This window comes from Trichoderma virens (genome assembly GCF_000170995.1).
Source record: "Trichoderma virens Gv29-8 chromosome Unknown TRIVIscaffold_91, whole genome shotgun sequence".
NCBI lineage: Eukaryota > Fungi > Ascomycota > Sordariomycetes > Hypocreales > Hypocreaceae > Trichoderma > Trichoderma virens.
In genome coordinates, this window is record NW_014013658.1 from 1,031,342 (window position 1) to 1,049,557 (window position 18,216).

The window sequence follows — 18,216 nt, forward strand, 5'->3', positions numbered from 1 at the left end:
TGGGCTTTGCTTTGGGCCTTGCTTTGGGCCTATCAACAGATGGCTTGGACCCCCCCTCTAGTTATGCTGTGACTGACAAGTGTCCTAGTACGACAGCCACATGGGCATGGGATGATCACATCAGAGGACAGCAAAGCACGGCACAGATAGACAACCACAGCTCTACTGCTACTGCGGTTGCAAAGATTGACTTGTACAAACCCAGTTCACAGCTTGGGTACGGACGCCTCCGATGTGCGTCACGCGGGCCGCCGGCAAGCAAGCCCGTGCCCACGGACCCAGTTGTGATGTTTTCGTGTCCATGCATACAAGTTGGGCCAAGCATTAAGCCAAGAGTTGAGCCAAATCCATCCGCTCGGCGGCACGGAACGTGTCCCGGCTTTCCCATCGGACAACTAACGTCGCTAAGACGGCCATGTCATAGCTCTCGGACGCTTCAAGCCGCTTCCGAACTGACAGGTCAAGCGAACCCTGGCTGGGCAGCGCCATCAAGACGACGGTGACGGGTGACGATGGCAAGATGTGACGGGTTGCCGCAAGTAAGTGGTTGCCGGCTATGGCTAGATAGGAAAAAAGGAGATTAAGGAACCGAGACCTTGTCAACCCCCCTATAGTTGCGGACCAACACGTCGAATGCTTGTACAGGCAGATACAGTTACAGTAGCCCACGCAACAGACAAGCACATGACAACGCACAGTCTGTCCCGGCAGCTTGGCTGACGAGCGTCCCGTTTCCTTGCTTTCCCGCCCATGGCAGGGCACAGATCACCGAGATGAGCACAGCCATGGGACGGGATTCTTGGCATCGGTTTGTAGCCGGTCAGACACTCATCCCCCCTCACAGTCCGTTGGTTGGAACAATTTAATACAGACGAGTGTGCACGCACATTGATGGATGCATCAGCATGCTTGTACACACAGCATTCTAGACATGAAACGACCGTGTAGAAACCATGTCTGCGCCTGTGTTTGAGACTGTGAGATGAGCATAGATCTGCTTCATGTTTTTCCTACAAGACAATTCGACCGTTACACATTTTATTTTATTTTTATCTTCTTTCATTTTTATTAACCCTGAGGCCACAAAAAGCCACTTCTGCAAGATTAATGCACCGGTGATGCTCTTTTTACACGCGCCGCTTTATTTTCTGCCCACCCTCGTCTAATACTCGTGCTAACGCAGGTCTAAAGCAAATACGTGGATGTATCTCAGCCAATATCCTCATTTCCCTCCCTATATCGGCCTTGTTTTGAGTTTTCGGCGCGGTAGAAGCGAAGCAAGCGTCATGGTAGCCTTACCGGGCGTAACGAAGCAGAGTTGGCGGCTCCGTCCATGTAGGCATCGGTTTTTACTTTCGGTTAACGGCGAAGCGATTACGATGCGTGGGGACCAGGACAATTGCGGGTGAAAACTTGGCATTAGAGCCCGGTCGAGACGCATCACCAACATTGATGTTGTCCTTAATCCATCCATGCTCCCGTTTCATATCAGATGGCGACAGAATTAGACATAACCGCAGTCCCCAACTCTCACATACCTAACCTCCAAACATAGGCAGTTACACAACGGCTTCATCCACAAAAGAGAAAAGAGAGAACAAAGAAAAAGGAAACGTGTGTTGGGCCTCTATCTCTTCCCCCCTCCTCTCATCTAAACCATCTCAAGAAAAAAAAGTGTCGTGACACAAGAAAACGGCCGCTCCCTTGTCCCCATCTCCCCATCTCATACTAACTCAACACTCCCAAAACGGCCCAAGACATTCGCCCAAAATGCGTGAGTAGCTTGATTAGCACAGCTTTCGCCAACACATTGCCACTTGCTCCCATTCGCTCGCATCTTTACAACCACCCCCCCTCCCTTTTCCTCTCTTCCCGCCCTTGACTACCTACCTCTGGACGACGCACCCACAGCTTTTCCCCTTGGGAATAGTATTGCCCAGTTGGGCAGATCTTAGACTGGACATAAACAAACCCCGGCTGTTCCGAGAAAACCCCAGCAAGGGATCAAGGATCTACACTTAGCTTGAAGCCATCTCTTTGCCGTCCCCCAGGAGGTGATGGTGTACGGGCAGTAATATGAGTACATATATTCGTAAAAGAAAAAAAAAGAAAGCGAAGATCATGGCCTTGATCCCCAACCGGTGAGTCCAGATCCCCAATCCTCCATTCCAAAAGGGATGTAGCATTTTCCAACGGTACTCCAATTCTGCAGAGTTCCTGTAAGTCCAAGACAAAGACACGGACCCAGACCACACACCCCACCGCCGAGAGCCTCCCGTGAATTCGTGCTCACCCGGCCTCCTATCAGCCCGCGTTGAGTGTCTCTTCTTCTCTTGTTTTTTTCTTGTTCCTTCCCGCCCCCCCCTTTCAACCTCTGTCGGTAATTCAGCCGCCTATTCCTTTTTCTTTCCAGCCTCGGCCGGAGGCTGGGGGGATTTTTCCGCCACACGCCCCCTCCCTTTACCATCTCAGGCTCACCGTTTGGGCAGCTAAGAGTTACCGATATGCTAGAGGTGGATCAGTGGATTCAACAGACTTCAGGCAGCCTCAGAACAGAGAGCAGCCAGCCAACCACGTCTTGCCATCCGTAGACTTGCATGAAGCAGTTAATATACATGATTGCCAACACTGACGAGAATGCCTGAAGCGGTGAGGGAGAGAGAGAGAGCGGACATTGGGAGAGGGACACTTGTAGAGCCAAAACATTGTTCATCACAAAAAACTATATTATACATTGCCAAGTGTATATGCTAATACACACCTATGATTTTGGGTGTCCTTAGGACATCTTGACAGTCCGTAATGGGCCATACCGTCTCGTATATCTTTTGGTATCAGTAAAACGTCAAACATATTTCTCCCAACCACAATAAAACTGAAAAGCCGGTCGCCAAGCCATGCGGCCCAGCTGAACTGGTGTAAAAATAATGAAATAGTTGGGGGCCAGCGGCAACTGCTGCAGGGCAGCGTCAACAAAGCAAAGGAGAGAAAAAGAAGAAGAAAAAAATGAGACCCAACAATAATAAGGAAATAAACCAAGCATAACCATGTACGTATGTATCCATCCCCTCCCACCTTGGATATCAAGATTTGTAAAGATCCACAGAAAGAGGCGCCGGTGTCCGTCCCTTCTCCCCATATCCTCCACTCCCACCTTTGATCCAAAAACAAAAAGAAAAAAAAAAGGAAAATTAATGGAACATTTCTTCCAATAGATGCTTGTGTTTAACAATGTTGCTTTTTGGTTTTTTTGTGAAGCTGACCGCCAGCGTGTGTGTGTGTGTGTGTGTGTGTGTGACGGGATTCGGTGTAAATGGATAGACAAAGAAGAGGTCTTCTGCTTGGGCAACAGCCGTCAAGCAGGATGTTGTGATTAGGACGAACCAATAGTAATCTCGGTTCCAGCGCATGTATGCAAAATGAGAAGAAAAAAGGAATTTTTGTTGCTGCTATCCGATGCCTTGCTGCAAGCCGGTAAGCCATTCCCGATGCCACCTCGGCGTCTATCGGGTGTGGCTTGCCCCACAAGACAGGTGGACGAATGGGTCAGGCAAGGTATGGAATGGACTCAAGATGTTGCCCAAATCTGACCGGCTTTGGAGTGGGCAAGGATAGGCATATGCTCTTAGTAGCTGCTCTCACGCTTCTCACCCGCCGCCGCTCCATTTGCGGCGAGCCTTGACTTGGGAGGTGCCCGCCTCTTGCGGCTTCGCTCCTCTTGCTCGATGACAGGTACCGCAGCAGGGATAAACTCCACCCCTCGATTGCGGCTGTTTGGGCGAGCATGTAGTTTGCGGTGATTGTTGAGGTTGTCTTGACGGTTGAACTGGTCCTTTCCACAAAACTCACAGGAAAATCGGTTGGGGCCCTCTCCGTGAAATCTAGGGGATTTATTAGTATTCTGTGGTTGTTTGCTCGCTTGGGGAGACTGGGTGATGATACTCACGTTTGTTTGTGGCGTTTGAGATGCTCATTCCTTCTAAATGCCTTTTGGCAGTTAGGGTAGTCACACTTGCACATGGCTTTGCGTACCACGTCGTATGAGCTGTCGTGCTGCTGCTGCTTCTCGGGTACCTTTCTGGTAACTCCCATCTGACTATGAAGTTCTTTGGTCTTCATGTGGGTTCGAACCAAGGCGTTCCCCGGTGTCCGTGTAGGCAGCCTGTTAGGAGACACTGGTAAACCATGGAGATAGTACCGTCCTCCCATAGGGGATTGGGAGTATCGATGAATGTCCAAGGACTCAACATCTTGTGGGGACGACACCTTTTGTCTGAAGAAGGAGATTGGGCTGTCGTTGTTGCACGACGACCAAGGTGCACTGTCTGCCATCTCCGAGGGAGAGATGCTGTGAGTAGGTGTCATGATGTAGGGGGCAGGTTGTAGAGGTGCTTCAGTGTAGACTGTTACGGGACCCGAAGGGGTGATGGAACCGATTGAGTGTGTGGTCATGTTGTTCATGTCGAGGATGTGGTCGTAGGGCATGATGTCGCTCAGTTTCCTGAGAGGTGTCGAAGGGGGAAGGGTTCCGTCAGAAGAAGAGAAAGACATCCGGCCGTGCTCCGCTTTCACGGGACCAAACATGTACTTAGGCAGCCCTGTAGGCGGTGTGAGGTCCCCTTGGCTGCCATATGACTGGTAGCCATCAAAATCCAGTCTGAGATCGTTAGGCGTGGAACGACGAGAAATGGGTGTGAGGATCTCGTACGGAGAAGATGAATTAGAGGAAGCCGAAGAAAAGCTGGCCCCGGGGCACGATATAGTCAGACTGTAGTCGTCCATCTCGTATCGGGAGTGGTAGGTCTCCGGCTCGGCGAGTTGCATTTTGGGTGATTGCGGCGGTAATGAAGAGCGAGTGAGAGCGAAAGAGAAGGACACAAGAAGAGAGTCGGGAGAAAGGAGGTCAAAGGGAGCAGAATAAAAGAGTAGATAAAACAACCAGTTCAATCTTAATATGACGATGTATTAATTGAGGAATTTTGGGGTATTGAAGGAGTGTAAGTTTAGAATCCCTTCAATATGGAGGAGAGTACTCCAAGCAAAGCAGAACAACGACGACAGGCGAGAAAAGATCGAGCGTGCAAGAACTTGGGGGATGATTGGGAATTCTGATCGGGAATGCTGGACTCTTCCTCGAGGGCGGACGAGCGAAGATATATTATCGCCTTGGAATGAGTAATGGGGATGCTCTTAGCGGGCCTGAGACAAGCCAACCTGCAGATCAATCCCCGAGAAAAGAGGTTTTGGCAGCAAGTGACAGAGAGAGACCGAGACACTAAGAAATTGTGGGTGCGGTATGAGTGCTCGTAAAAGTCAAGGATAGCTCGATAGATCGAACTTATCGAGATCTAGGGGGGCGTGGTTCAGGACCGAGTCAGGCGAGGGCGAATCATGGACTTTTATCACCGGTTGTACTCTGTTGTCGCAATGTTTTGACCATCTCGACTCTTATCCGCTCTTGACCAGGGGGTGTGAAGGGATACAAGGGGAAGGGGTGTCCAATTTACCCTGGCTACTTGGTACTATAGTAGTATGCCCAGAAACAGAAACGACAGATAGAATTGCTGCTCCATCGATGTGTGGATAGCCACTTACAGCATTCTGCCATGCAGCAGACACCCGCGTAGCGTAATCTCTCAGACTATCGTGGCCTCGGTTGTGGGGGGGCGTACCGCTTGGCACGGGCGCCCTGTCCAGGCATTTATGGTGTTGGGAGAGACGTATAGCACAGGTTGGAGGCTGGATGTTGAGGCCAGGCACCCAAAGAGGCGACGGCAACAACAAGAGAACAAAGATGGATGAAATGCACATGGGATCCATACATGCGCCAAGCTGGTGTAGGCACATTGAACCAGCGATTCAATAATACACTCGACATGAAATCAAGAGCCCGCCCCCCATACACTTGCATGCGGCCTGGAAACAGGGGATAAAGCCACAAGGCCAAAAGAGAGGCCAACCTACTTGTACAAGTCTCAAGGCGACTAGTTGAAAGCTCAAGTTGACAGCCCAAGAATAAACCCCAGCGTGCGCAAAAAGCAAAGGATACACCCGCGATGGCGTCCCGTCATTTTCTCAAGCGGCGTCACTAACCCAGCCGGCGGCGAGCAGTTCTGTTGCTAGCAGTAGTACATAACCCCTTCCTAATGAGTAGCAGTAGCAGAAGCCACTACCTTTTTCTGCTAGCAGGGGCCCCTTGTCGCTAAGAAGATCGGATGTGCCCGGTTGGCTGCTGGGGTCACTGCATGATGATCTACCAATGGCAGGTTAGCTAGAAGAGCGGGCGGATCTCATTTCTCGCTATCATATCAAACTTGCGCATGTGAGTAAGGATATGCTTGCCGTGTGCCGTGTGTTGTATACCGCTAGATAAATCAACTCGGGAAATCATGGCCATGGATGTTAGCAAAGTCGAATACAGCTCCCGTCCGGCAAAGGGCCCTTCAGCCGGCGAGCTCACACAGCACTGTGCTGTGTAAAACCCACATGGCGGGAGGAGAGTTAACTCCGCCGTGGTCATGGGGAAGAGATTTGATGATGTCCCAGGCTTGTGTCGACTCCAGATCCCCCCAGAGGGAACTCTCTGCACAAATCACTCCACTCTAATCGGTAATGGTCTGAGCCTCAAGTGGAATTGAAGTGGAACTGAAAGACATGTTGGAATGTGGGCACGATAAACCACCACAATTTCCTCTGTTCAAACACCGTTCGTACCCAGGTGAGACAGCTATCGTACCATGATCAAGGCGAATACGCCAAGTTTAGCTTGCCAGCTAATAGAGTTCAAGTCAAAAGTCTTGTCGGTTGAGGTATCGAAGATTCAGATAGCGTGTGTGAAGGGTACAGCAGGTAGGTAGCTCTCTGGGTCAGCCACGAGGAAACTGCTGACGTGGAAAAACAGGTTTTTGTGTGCTTCTCTTCGGCATGTGCCCTTGCCACTAGCCTCGGCATTTGAGAAGAAGTTGACGACAGCAGCAGCTATCATATTCTTGACGAGAAGATATGATCCGGGGGCTGCAGGCTACAGACAAAGAAACCCATGTCGACCTGAGCGGCAGTTCAAACAGCCACGCCATATCGAGACCAAACTTGTCTCTCATCATGGCGGGCGAACGGCTGGAAAGCGTGCAGCAGAATCAGATCAGGGAATTGAAAAAAGGATCGTATATGGAGTAGAGTTTGGCGCTTGTTCACGCAGGTCTGACACAACCAGCCCTCTTCATCAGGGCAAACCACAGGCCCAAATCGAGGCCAGAGTCCACTCTAGCCCACTCTTGAAGCCGTCGCCAGTCAGGTACGAGGTGGCCCCAGCTTTTCGACGGGCTCTCGCCTCCTCTGATGGACCATGATGGCTCGATCCATCCACCAAGATGGCCGGACACCCACTAGACATAGAGTTCACGGGTCCCTGCGATTAGCTCACGGCGGAACCCATCCATCGTCAGGGCCGAGGGAGCCGCGGGGTGACAGGTCAGGGGCAGGTTTTCCACTAAGCTTCCAAGTCTGGGCAGCGTGAGAGCGTGAGAAGGGCAATTCTCTTGACATGTGGTTTGCAATTCGGCTTTTGGTATTGACGTGATGTCATGAGCAAATCGGTGAGAATAGTCTACGACGTAAGCGGAGAAGCTGCTCCTGTACATGCAATGCTGGGGGCCAAGGCTATGCATCTATCGGGGATGCATTACGGAGTACTCGGAATCCCGATACAAGGGTACCTACCTAGTACCGTTACATGCGGAGTTTCAGTGTTCACCTCTGCCAGACGACAACTCGCCCTGCATTTCACGAGCAGCAAAGTCCCAGATAGGCTAAGACCTGTCGTCACAGACTAATGCAGATAAAGTTTCTCGCAACCTTGCCGGCCAAAAGCAGGATCGGCTGCCGGCCCCGTACAGACCCTAAGGGAGACACACGGCCGCTGTCTGGGATCGTTGCTCATGGTGATTCGCTGCGCGGCTTATCCCTGGCTTATGACCTGAGTAACGTAATATTTCATGTTTGACATCTAATCCGAGGTAAAATCAGTGTGTGTTCATTCGATGAGTACAGTACGAGTGCTAATACCCAAGGGAATAAGCAGGGCAGCGACGCCGTTCCCTTGGTGGTTCTACCAGCGCACAACGCCGTTGTCCCCAGCTCTGCAGTGTCCCTTTATAAAACAATGTCTAATAAGATGATTGATTATTTGAGTTGGTCCACAGAGATACTCGTATGCAGGAACTGGTCACCTCGCAGTATGGAGCGCCGCGGACGAAGCACAGTCATGCCACACGCTCGTTTTGGGAGCCATGCGAGAACCACGCCAAATGTCAACTGAAGTGCTCTGATCCTTTGACATGTCATATTTCTATGTGTTTCTATCTCTGCTGCCTGATTCTGATACAGACCAGTCTCTGCCTACTAATGTAGGAGACCCCTACTTGCGGTGGCTACAACTCGCCGCGCCGGCCATGACACTCATGCAAGCTGATGACGGGGAGCTTGATATCACGTCCTATCGGTGGATACATTTTTGTTTCCTCCGCTAGCAGCCAGAGGGGTGAGTACAATCTTTTATCGCGTACAGGGACATGGATCTTTTGCCCTAGCTTGACGCTGGGCAAGGATCTCCGTCTTTCCCGAATACTACCTCTACTTAGGTAGTTCGATCTCGCCATCCATACCCATACTCATTCCCACCGCCGCACCGTCTAAAAGCCGCTGGCTCGGATGGAAATGTCCTGCGAAAGAGCATCGGCCGCTTGCTTGTTCTAACTACAGCGGGCCTAGCACCTGCAGTAGCAACGACACTTCTTTTGCCAAATAACTTTGAGGCCGCGTGTCAACCGGTGGCTCGTCCTGAGTGAGCATGCGTGCGTACTAGGCGGCCCTAAAGTCACCAATGGAAGACCATAGCCGGTACTGAGCTTCATTACTCACATCGGTTACGGCATTGGCAAAGAACGGCGGCTTCATGAATGCACAGTATGCTTGAGTAAAGGCAATCCGCCATACACTTGTTTTGCGCCGGCCCATGCACCAAGGTGTTTTTCGATCCTCTATGCATCTAGTCTAATCGAGAAATAGGCCATCACCCGCGAACTAGGCACAGTCCGATTCAGAATACTGATTCTCTGTATTAGGCCATGCCTAGTACCAAGTGGTAATAGCCGTCCTACTTGTAGCACAGCATGATTCTGGACAAGTCTCATGGAGAAATTGCTGTTCCAACAAAGCACACCAGATGCCATATGTTCACCAACAAGTTTCTGCCGCATGTCAGCCGCGCAACCTGCTCCAAGACACCAAGTAACAGCCCCACAGCGATGTCATAGACAGCAATATGAACATCCTATTTGGAATACGGCAACGGCATTATTTGGTTGAGGACTACCAGCTGCTTGGTGCCGGCCGCAAGGAACATACTACGTGGGGTGTAGCACCTCAGGTTACACATCGCAGCCTATAACCTACACCCAATCCCAAAGACTTGGGATGCTGTTGGGTGATGGTTGATGGGTAGCACAGCATTGCCGATGACCAGCCTGTCGGTTTTTTTTTTTTTCTAAAATCGACAGCTGTCACGCATCCAGATGTTGGGTGTGTCTTAGTTCATGCAGCATCGGTGTGACAGCCAAGACCATGTTCACATCTACCCAGGAGGGCCAATGCATCGTATACGTATGTCCAACCTGGCCAAGAAGAGCGAAATGAGCTGTAACATGCACCTATGTAAATCCTGCCTTGCCATCTCAGTGACAGAGCCTGGCTGGTGGGTAACTGGCTCTGGGAGAAAGCGACATGTCATATGCCTAGCTTTACGCATGGATCACCACCACCAGGCCGATAGGCCGGACGATGGGCAGAAGGGCAGAATAGCAGCCAATTCATTGGCTGTTACCACCTTGTTGCATCACTGGCGGCGGCACTTATGCCAAAACCTACGGACTTAATTCACAATCCAGGCACACAGCTCCGAGGATACCTGGCAAATTGCCCCGCCGTCTGGGCGATATTCAGCTCGCTTTGCATATCGACCCCGGGAGTCGTGGCGGTTTACCCTGTAAATCGATTATCAGCCTCATATATCGATTCCGGAAAAGTGCTTTCTTTGCTTTTTTCTCGCTTGGACCTCGTATTTTTGGTCTTTTGCCGAACCTCATTGTTCTTTTTTTGCCTCATATTTTTTCCTCCTATGTCCGTTCAGGTATTTCTCGGCCCGTCTCCCCCTCCACACCAAGCCAGAACCAGACAAGCTGGCGATGCTACATACCAAGCGAACTCGGCCGGAGCCTCATGTTCTTGATCTCGCTCTTCGGCTCAAACTCGTCTAGATGTCGACCAGGACAAGCAAATGGCCCTAAGAGATACGGCGAACCATACATGATCTGTCATATCGAGCTAGTGTCCGTCGACTGACTCGGGTGTAATTAATCACAAGAGGCTCTCAATCCGGGAAAACACACCACATCTGGATGGTGTTTGCTCTTTCCTCGCCGCTGTTAGTGTGCCTGCGCGATTAGACATGTATGTCTCTGGTTGTTGGCTGAAGATGTATCAGTTGATGAGTGATGGCTGCTGAAACAGGTCTAACAGAGCTGAGTCTGCCAAGGAGAGCGATCCTTCCCATCTATCCGGATGTACGTCAACATACGCACTTAATTACACTTCTGTCACTTGTCGCTTTGGCCGCGTTGACAGCAACGCCATCACGGGCCAGAAGCTCCAGATCATTCCTGGCGTTGGGGCACCCACCAGTTGGGGTCCTTTGTTCCCCCCACTCGACCGTCGGATCCTTGTCTTCCGGGCCGCTCCATCTCCATCTTCCTTGGGGAACTTGGGGAATGCGGCCTTGGTGCTTTCTCAGGGACAGTGTTCCCGGGAATAGTGAAGTTCTCTCACCTCCTTGTTGGGCCATTGCCACTGCCCTGACCTGACCATCCCACACCCCGCCAACGCGGGTTCCTAAAATCAGGCTTTCCGTCCATGCAAAATGCGCCATCCGGTCCGTCCCTTTACGCGCTGCTCCGCCGCGCTTTCATAGGAACCTTAATAATTACCGTGAATGGGGTTCCCAAGGATCAATCGCTCCATCATCGTCGATGCTTTGTCTCTACGAGATGCTCCAATGTCGAGACATGACTGAGGGAACCTGGTAGCTGGTCTTGGAGCAAGTCATGTCTATGGTTGGTTCATGAGCTCTTACTATAGAACCCCGATTCAGTATAGAATCAACCCACACCGGTTTCAGCCTCCCCAACCACATCGCCTACTACTATAATACCCGTCCGTCACTGGCAGAGTCGTATTCTTGCCATTGTGGGGTAAATACCGAGGCGGCCCCGAGAGAAGCGGGTGGACAGTGCGTGAGCACATGTATCGAGCCTGAGTAGCTCTGGATCAAGCAGTGCCACTTGCGGTGGATGCCATCCCAGACACATTCGGCGACCTCGGGCAGGGCAATATCAGAAAGATGTGTCTGGGCGTGCCCGCTCGATGGCGGCAATTCCACGATCTCTCCATCATCGTAGCTACTCTGCTAGGGCTACGCCATGTTCCGGTATTTACTCCGTATAACCCCATGAAAAATGGCACTAGCAGCGCCATGTTAGTCCAGGCATCACCTGCTTTGGGCATCGCGGTAGGTTGATACGCTATGGGGGGGCGTTCCAGAGCATCAGGTCCAAGCGTTAGCTAGGATCTAGGGTGATCAATCTCTGATCCAGGGGGCGGTGGAGGGCCAGCCGAGCCGAGAACATGGTACTGGAATCACAAGGCCATATGGGTGCCACCTTGTCGGTACTCTCGATGGAGAAGTGAGCAAATATTTTTCTTGGGCGTTGTTGGCAGCAGACTGCTCTCGTGGCTGTGTCTACTGCAGTGACAGCTATGAGAATGATGCGACTGCTAATAATACCCAGATTCGCTGCTAATCTAACCACACGCCCTTATGTTAACCCCAAATTACTGTATGTGCTTCTTGAGATGATATCTGACAGAGCTTGGAAAGTTCCCGGCATGCTAATCTGTTCAGCTCTACTAGCGACTCGGCCGATGATAGATCCATGCCTAGACCAGCTAATTGTTTGATTCAGGGATGAGCTCTTGGCACAAGGCAGACGCATTGTCAGGCACCGGGAGAAAATGATCGCCTCTAGGAGACCCTCTATCCCCAACCCTTGGATCTTGGTGCGCTCTTCCAGTGGGGATGTTGTTGGTTGCTCGACACTCCTCTTCTCGGTTGACATGGCAAAGGCTTCGCGGTGTGGGGGGAAGCGAGGCAAATCATCATCACAGGCGGTGTTCCAGACAATGTAGGTTTCAGATCAGGCAGGCTGTACAAGTATGGACATGATACTTTGGGGATTCGGTTGTGACAATGGTGTTGACGTGCCAAGAGCCCTCCCTCAGGTTGGACGTCATAGCAGCTCGGCCTTGTCGCGTTAATCTTCTGAGCGGGCAAGCTGGATGGAACAATCAATCGCAGGAAACGAGGTCACAAGGTGTTTCCGAGCTACTAATTGGCCGAGATTTGGACTCCATGTTCTAATGGCAAATGAGACCGGGCAAAGTGGACTTTTTTTGCTCAGCGCTGGTGGCCCGACTTGTTCCCTTGCAGCACGAACTCGAGCGCCAACAGGACGATAAGGCGGTGGCCAAGGATGTAGAGAGAAAGAAAACAAGGATGTAAAGAGAAGAAAACAAGGAAGTAAAGAAAAGAAAAAAGAGACTAATGTAGCGATCGTCACCCTGGTGGCCTGATTAGCTGCTCTGTCATTGGACTGGAGAATCGCGATTTGCGCATGTGGCTAGAGAAGAAGGCCTCGATAGATGGCGTTGCGCTCATGTCAGTTTCGGCAGAGCGACAGAATTTGACAGCAGCAGCTCTGCAGCTTGGATTTTCAGCTGGACTAGGTGACTACCATCGGGTAATGTCTGAGAGTGGTACGATCTCCCTTGGATTGGACTGGGGGAATATGCATGTCTCAGAGTGTGATTGCGATACGCCGTTGCCGAGCTGTCGGTGTGTTATTGTAGGGTAGCTGTAGGAATTGTAGAAGTAGAATGCGAAGAGAACAATGGTTTGGAATATCATGAATGTTGATGAGGTTGTATTATTATCGTCATTTGGTATTGATGTCAGTTTTCAATAACAGTTATGAAGTTTGATGTAATTGATGCAGGGTAGGGGATACCAGTTATGGTGTTGTCAACATCATCACCCATGGAAGCTCCACACTCTAAGCGAAATCTCCGACTTCTGATCATTCACGCATCGGGTTTGTAGATCGGATATGTAGATACTCATCATGATGGAAGCAATTTCACTTTTCTCTATTCAACTTTTTGATACCTTATTCCATGTCTACATCGTCTCCAGTCGCGGCTACTTCTTCATCCATTTCGTGCAGAACCTCCTCCATCTCCGCCTCAGTGGCCTCGAGGCCTTCTGAGCTCATGAGCTTGTTATCCTTGTCCTCGGCTAAATAGCAGCAACGTATTAGTACACATGGAAATAGTTGTAATTTTTTTTTTTTCAGAGGAGGAGAAAAGAAAAATGGGAGATGCTTACTGCGAGGCTCAACAATGAGGTTCTCCTGTACCTCACAGTCTGTGAGGACGGAACCCGCGCCGATGATACACCGCTTACCCAGAATACATCTTGTGAGCTTGCATCCTTTTCCGACAACGACACCCTCCATGAGAAGACACTGAGACAGCTTGGCTCCTTCGTTGATCTGGCAGCCGGCGCCAATGACAGTCTCTTTGATGGATGTCTTCTCTTCAACTGTGACGTTTTCTGCAATCAAGCTGTCCTGCTTCGTGATGGTAGTGCGAGGCTTCACGCCTTCGGGGTACGCGACTTTCTTTGGGTGAGCAAAGGGCGAGTGATTCTCGGAGTCCTCCTCGATGGAGGGAAGTTTAGCTAGCTGAAGGGAAATAGCAAGTAGCAACTGTGCTGTGTCGACACGGCGCACTATTGAACCAGGAACTTGGTCCTTTTGTGAATGAATGTACGCCAGGATAGACGGGGGTTCGAATTTTGATGCCGTTGCGGCAGAGCCATGTTTATCACCTGTGTACTGACCATCCACGGCAATGTTGATTGACGAAATAGACTCTCTCGAGTTTTCCTGGTTTCCGGGGGCGGATTCGGCGGGCGATGACCTGCCTTCCAGCTCAGACTCGTTTTCGTCATTGTCATCATCACCAGCGCGGCAGACCTCGCTAAAGGAAAGCTTCTCGGCCAATCCAGATTGCCATCCGGCCTTGGCCCACCACCCTACCACGTCTTCACCAATACTCTCTAGACGCTCATTCGTTTTGATAAAGTCGAGGATCCATCGAGGAAAGATGTAGATGTGTGCATCTCTGTGGGTCGTATACATGCGAACTCGGGGGTTGGCCTTGACTAGTCCGTGACGAATTGGAATGGCCTTTCTCTCCTCCGTGAGATCGTTGAATGAATCCGTGGGCATGGAGTATACTAGCTTTGATACATTGGGAAAGATGGATCCTTTGGGAGGGACGGTTGGAGAAGTCGGCAGAGGAGCTGTAGCAATGAAATCCGTCTCCTCACCCTTAACGGGCGCGCTGGCTTTTGTGTTGTACCACACACCGAGACCGCCGCTGTATCGGGTCTGATGGCCATTTGACAACCGTTTCGCCCCGAGGAGGTCTGTAAGACTGGCGGACTTCACCATCCAGGCCTGGAGCAGCTGCTCGCCAGCAAGTTCGCAAACAAGATCGCATGGCAAAACGATAAAGTCGCCCGTTACTAGCTCTCTAACCTCGGGTAGCCGCAGGATCTCAGCAGTGCCCGTATTTTGGTCTAAATCAGCGGGGGCCAAGACATCTGGCCGTGGCAGCGGCAATGCTGTGAGATAGGGGTTGGTGTTGAGGGCCGCTGTCAATGCTTTTGAGGCTGATGGGGGGCAGATGAGAGTTATGCCTGAGAGTGATCAGCCACCACCTTTTGTTTATCGGAATATTTTGGTCTTTGCCAGAATGCAAACGGTACGACCGTATATGCGGCATCCGTATATAGACATGGATGTCGACGTTGCACAAAGAATGAAGCTCCCCCGCTGAGACAAATCTCAAAGAGGAATTACCAAGACCAGAGAAATGAAGAGATGCGCTTACTTGTGATGCCGGTACGGAGACAAAAGTCAATGGGATACCACACCATAGGGCGGTTGGCAATGGGCAGCAGAGCCTTTGGGTTCTCATCTGGGTTCGAGGTGAAGGTTGGGAATGATGAGCCAGGCCCACACAGAATGAGGGCTTGAAGCCCGGTTGAGGCCATCGACAAGGCGTGCGGCATCCTGTTTGCAGGGGTCTGGATGGCGGACAGACACGCAGAACAAGGGCAGTGGCGGGTTGCTGACTGGACGATTCGAGAGATTCGAGAGATTGGGGACTACCACAGGTGCCTGTCGAGTGAGGTTCAAATGAGATGCAGATGCCGCCTTGTAGACGGAGATTTGACCGGGGTTGTGAATCTCTTTAAAATCTCCCCCACCTGCAGGTTTGAAGAGTCATACTGCTACAAGGCTGAGAGAGAGTTTGTATGTGGCGCAGCTCCATGGATATGTGGCTGGTGTCTATCATCGTGCCATCACTCATCAGCAAATCAGAGCGCGGCATTCACGTGCGCAGCAGCCTCGGTGGCGCGGGATTTAAATTGCTCCACCGCCGCAGCAACCTCGGGAGCGGCGCGTTGCTGGGAAGAATCTCCACATTGTTGACATGAAGCAAGCTGAACCCCCAGCCACCGACTTGTTGCGACACACCTTCGACTAAGCCGGGCTCAGCTCTCCCCCACTCAGCACTTACAAGCTCGTTTGTGCCTGTTTATTCAGTATTATTCTTTGTTGTTTCGTATAGCCGCAGCATCGTGCATTTTGCATCTTGCAGCTCCTCGACCGCCCTCGGATTGGGCATTTGTAGCCGTTCGTGACCGCACCTGCAAGCGATGCCACGCTCTTCCGTCTAATGTCGCCTCCTTACGACAATCACGGCTCCTCCCGCTCGCGGCGAGGCGTCTGGAGCCATTGGGTGCCTCTTGCCATCACCCTGACCGTTGCCACGGCCGGTCTCGCCGCCTGGGTCTGGAGTCAGCGCAAGGAGACGGTCGAAGACCACGCTGAGGCAGAGCCTGACTTGGACTACGAGAATGCCGACTATGGGGAGAATCCGGCGTATGGCGCCGAGCACCGCAGATTGGCGCCGCCGCCGGAGCAGTCGACCCAACGCGACAGCTATGCGACTGGCGCTGAGATGGCCGAGGGCACTCCGTCAGGATGGGGATCGCGAATGACGAGCGCCTTTACGTCAAACCCGCAGCACTTCCTCGACTCGACTGGAAAGACGGTTGCGGCTGGCGTCGCTGCCGCCGGCGCAGCTGTCGGCAAGGCGCTGGCCTCGATCCGCGAAGAGGACAGGCCGGAGCACGAGACGGGCGCCTGGCCCGAAGAACGAGAAGTCAAGAGAGAAAAGGGACCGGCGCCGAGCCTGAAGAAGCGCAAGACGGTCGCCATTGTTATCTCTGCCGATTCTCAGTTTACCGACGACGACGACGACATCACTCATGAGCATGCCGTGAGTTAGCCCCTTGCTTGTTTTACTTGTCATCGTCGACAGCTGCTAACTGGGGGGGAAATAGTCGATCCTGAGCCACATCCCTAAGCACAATGACCTGTCTGCCATCAAGCTGTTTGTCCTCATCTATGCACCTGGCTTAAAGGACAGCACGGTTGATGCTGCTACGAGTAATCGCCCGCCTCCTTCGGTTAGCTCGTCATTCTCTAACGTTGGATATGATCAAGCTCAAACTCCCGAGGCCAAAAGCCCAGTGTAAGCCCTCTTCCTCTTACTTGATATGTATGTTGGCACCGGGGATAATGCTAACGCTACTGCTTTATCCAGTCTTGGCGCTACGGCAGAAAACACCCTGTTCAATGCCGTGTACTCGCATGCCCTGGCTCTTGTAGACAAGGAGACCATGATCCTTCCATTCACCACTCCCAACGGCCACACTCACATCCTCCGCCACCTGCAGCCCGACATCATCTATCTCCAGGAGTCGCTTGCGGGCGACAGCGGTAGCTACATCACTAACATCCAGACTTGGCTTCGCCACGACATTGTCCTGGTGGTAGGCGCCGAAGACGGATCTGGCGGTCTGGCTGACAGCGAATCCGAGGCCGAGAGAGCTGACAAGCCCGAGAAGTGGTGGCAGAAACCCGAGCGTGTCGGTCGCGGACGAGGCATCATTGTTGTTGACAGCGTGCGCGTTAATGACGATTGGGCACGAAGAGTCCAGGGCCGGGAATGATGGTTAGACGGTACGTATGAGGACATTAATGAAAGGGAAGATACCAGGACGTTGATTTTGTAAATTTGTATATACATATACTTTGATTTGGTCATTTTTACCAGTGCGACTTAGTGCTAGCTACAGTTTCTATTAGTTGGGGAGGAGAAGAGAGTATCGCAATCGTAAACGTACCAGTACCTGTTCATGTCCACGCAATGTTTATGAACATTGTGCTTACCGATTTGACTCATACATGTATCATAGATAGAATCTGGTTAAAACTCAAGAGCACCTAACTTGGTAGAGTTTAAGATTTGAAGCTGTCTCGTTTCTTGGCTATTGCTTTGACTCATTACTTGCAGGTAGAGGGCCCGATAGGCAATAGTGGCGCGAAATTAATTTTTAACTTTTATCACAATATTCAGAGAACCTCGTCATCAAAATCGTCTCTTGTATGTATATATGATTGTACATATAGGCATATACCTGCACATATACTGGCATTATCCAAATGAAAACGCCTGTCTGTTATCCTATATGCGTGGTTGGTGAAAAAAGGGTCGAGGCGGGGTCACGTGACAGGCGAGCCTCGGGCTTTGTCAGTAAGTTCAACGTCTGCTCAACTTCACCTCAGATGGTCCCTTATGCGCAATCGCCCAGTCGCCGGCAGAATCCAACTAATCTCCAGACTCTCGTTTCTGCCAGACGCTGCCACCGGCTCGACCACCGCCTGCTGATGGATCACTGCTAATCTCGAGCTCTTGCGCCTCTGTTCGGCCTTGGTCACCGGATCCACGCTGAGCAATCGTCTCCACAACCCACTAATCTCGCGCCGCGACTCCAGCTTCACGTCTCTCCATCCCGACTGCAATTGCGGCGCAAGTAGATGCTTGCGATCGACGCCGCGAGACACG

The 18,216-nt window shown here is 51.5% G+C and overlaps 3 protein-coding genes across 3 annotated transcripts; 1 reads left to right on the forward strand and 2 right to left on the reverse strand.

The window, feature by feature from the left end:
• Positions 1–3,625: 3,625 nt before the first annotated feature.
• On the reverse strand, positions 3,626–4,761 carry TRIVIDRAFT_118500 (uncharacterized protein; the record flags this gene model as incomplete). Its single annotated transcript, XM_014094810.2, has 2 exons — positions 3,626–3,881; positions 3,947–4,761. Coding segments are annotated over 2 exons (1,071 nt in total), but the record flags the coding sequence as incomplete, so codon positions are not given.
• Positions 4,762–13,334: 8,573 nt separating this feature from the next.
• TRIVIDRAFT_39363 (uncharacterized protein) lies at positions 13,335–15,307 on the reverse strand (the record flags this gene model as incomplete). Its single annotated transcript, XM_014094811.1, has 3 exons — positions 13,335–13,462; positions 13,553–14,932; positions 15,127–15,307. 3 exons carry the CDS (start codon positions 15,305–15,307, stop codon positions 13,335–13,337), a joined length of 1,689 nt encoding a protein of 562 aa, XP_013950286.1.
• Positions 15,308–15,863: 556 nt separating this feature from the next.
• TRIVIDRAFT_174777 (uncharacterized protein) lies at positions 15,864–17,492 on the forward strand (the record flags this gene model as incomplete). The annotated part of the gene is made up of 4 exons (XM_014094812.1): positions 15,864–16,584; positions 16,649–16,754; positions 16,812–16,839; positions 16,912–17,492. The coding sequence occupies 4 exons, from the start codon at positions 15,979–15,981 to the stop codon at positions 17,318–17,320; spliced, it is 1,149 nt and encodes a 382-aa protein (XP_013950287.1).
• Between the last annotated feature and the right edge of the window lie 724 nt (positions 17,493–18,216).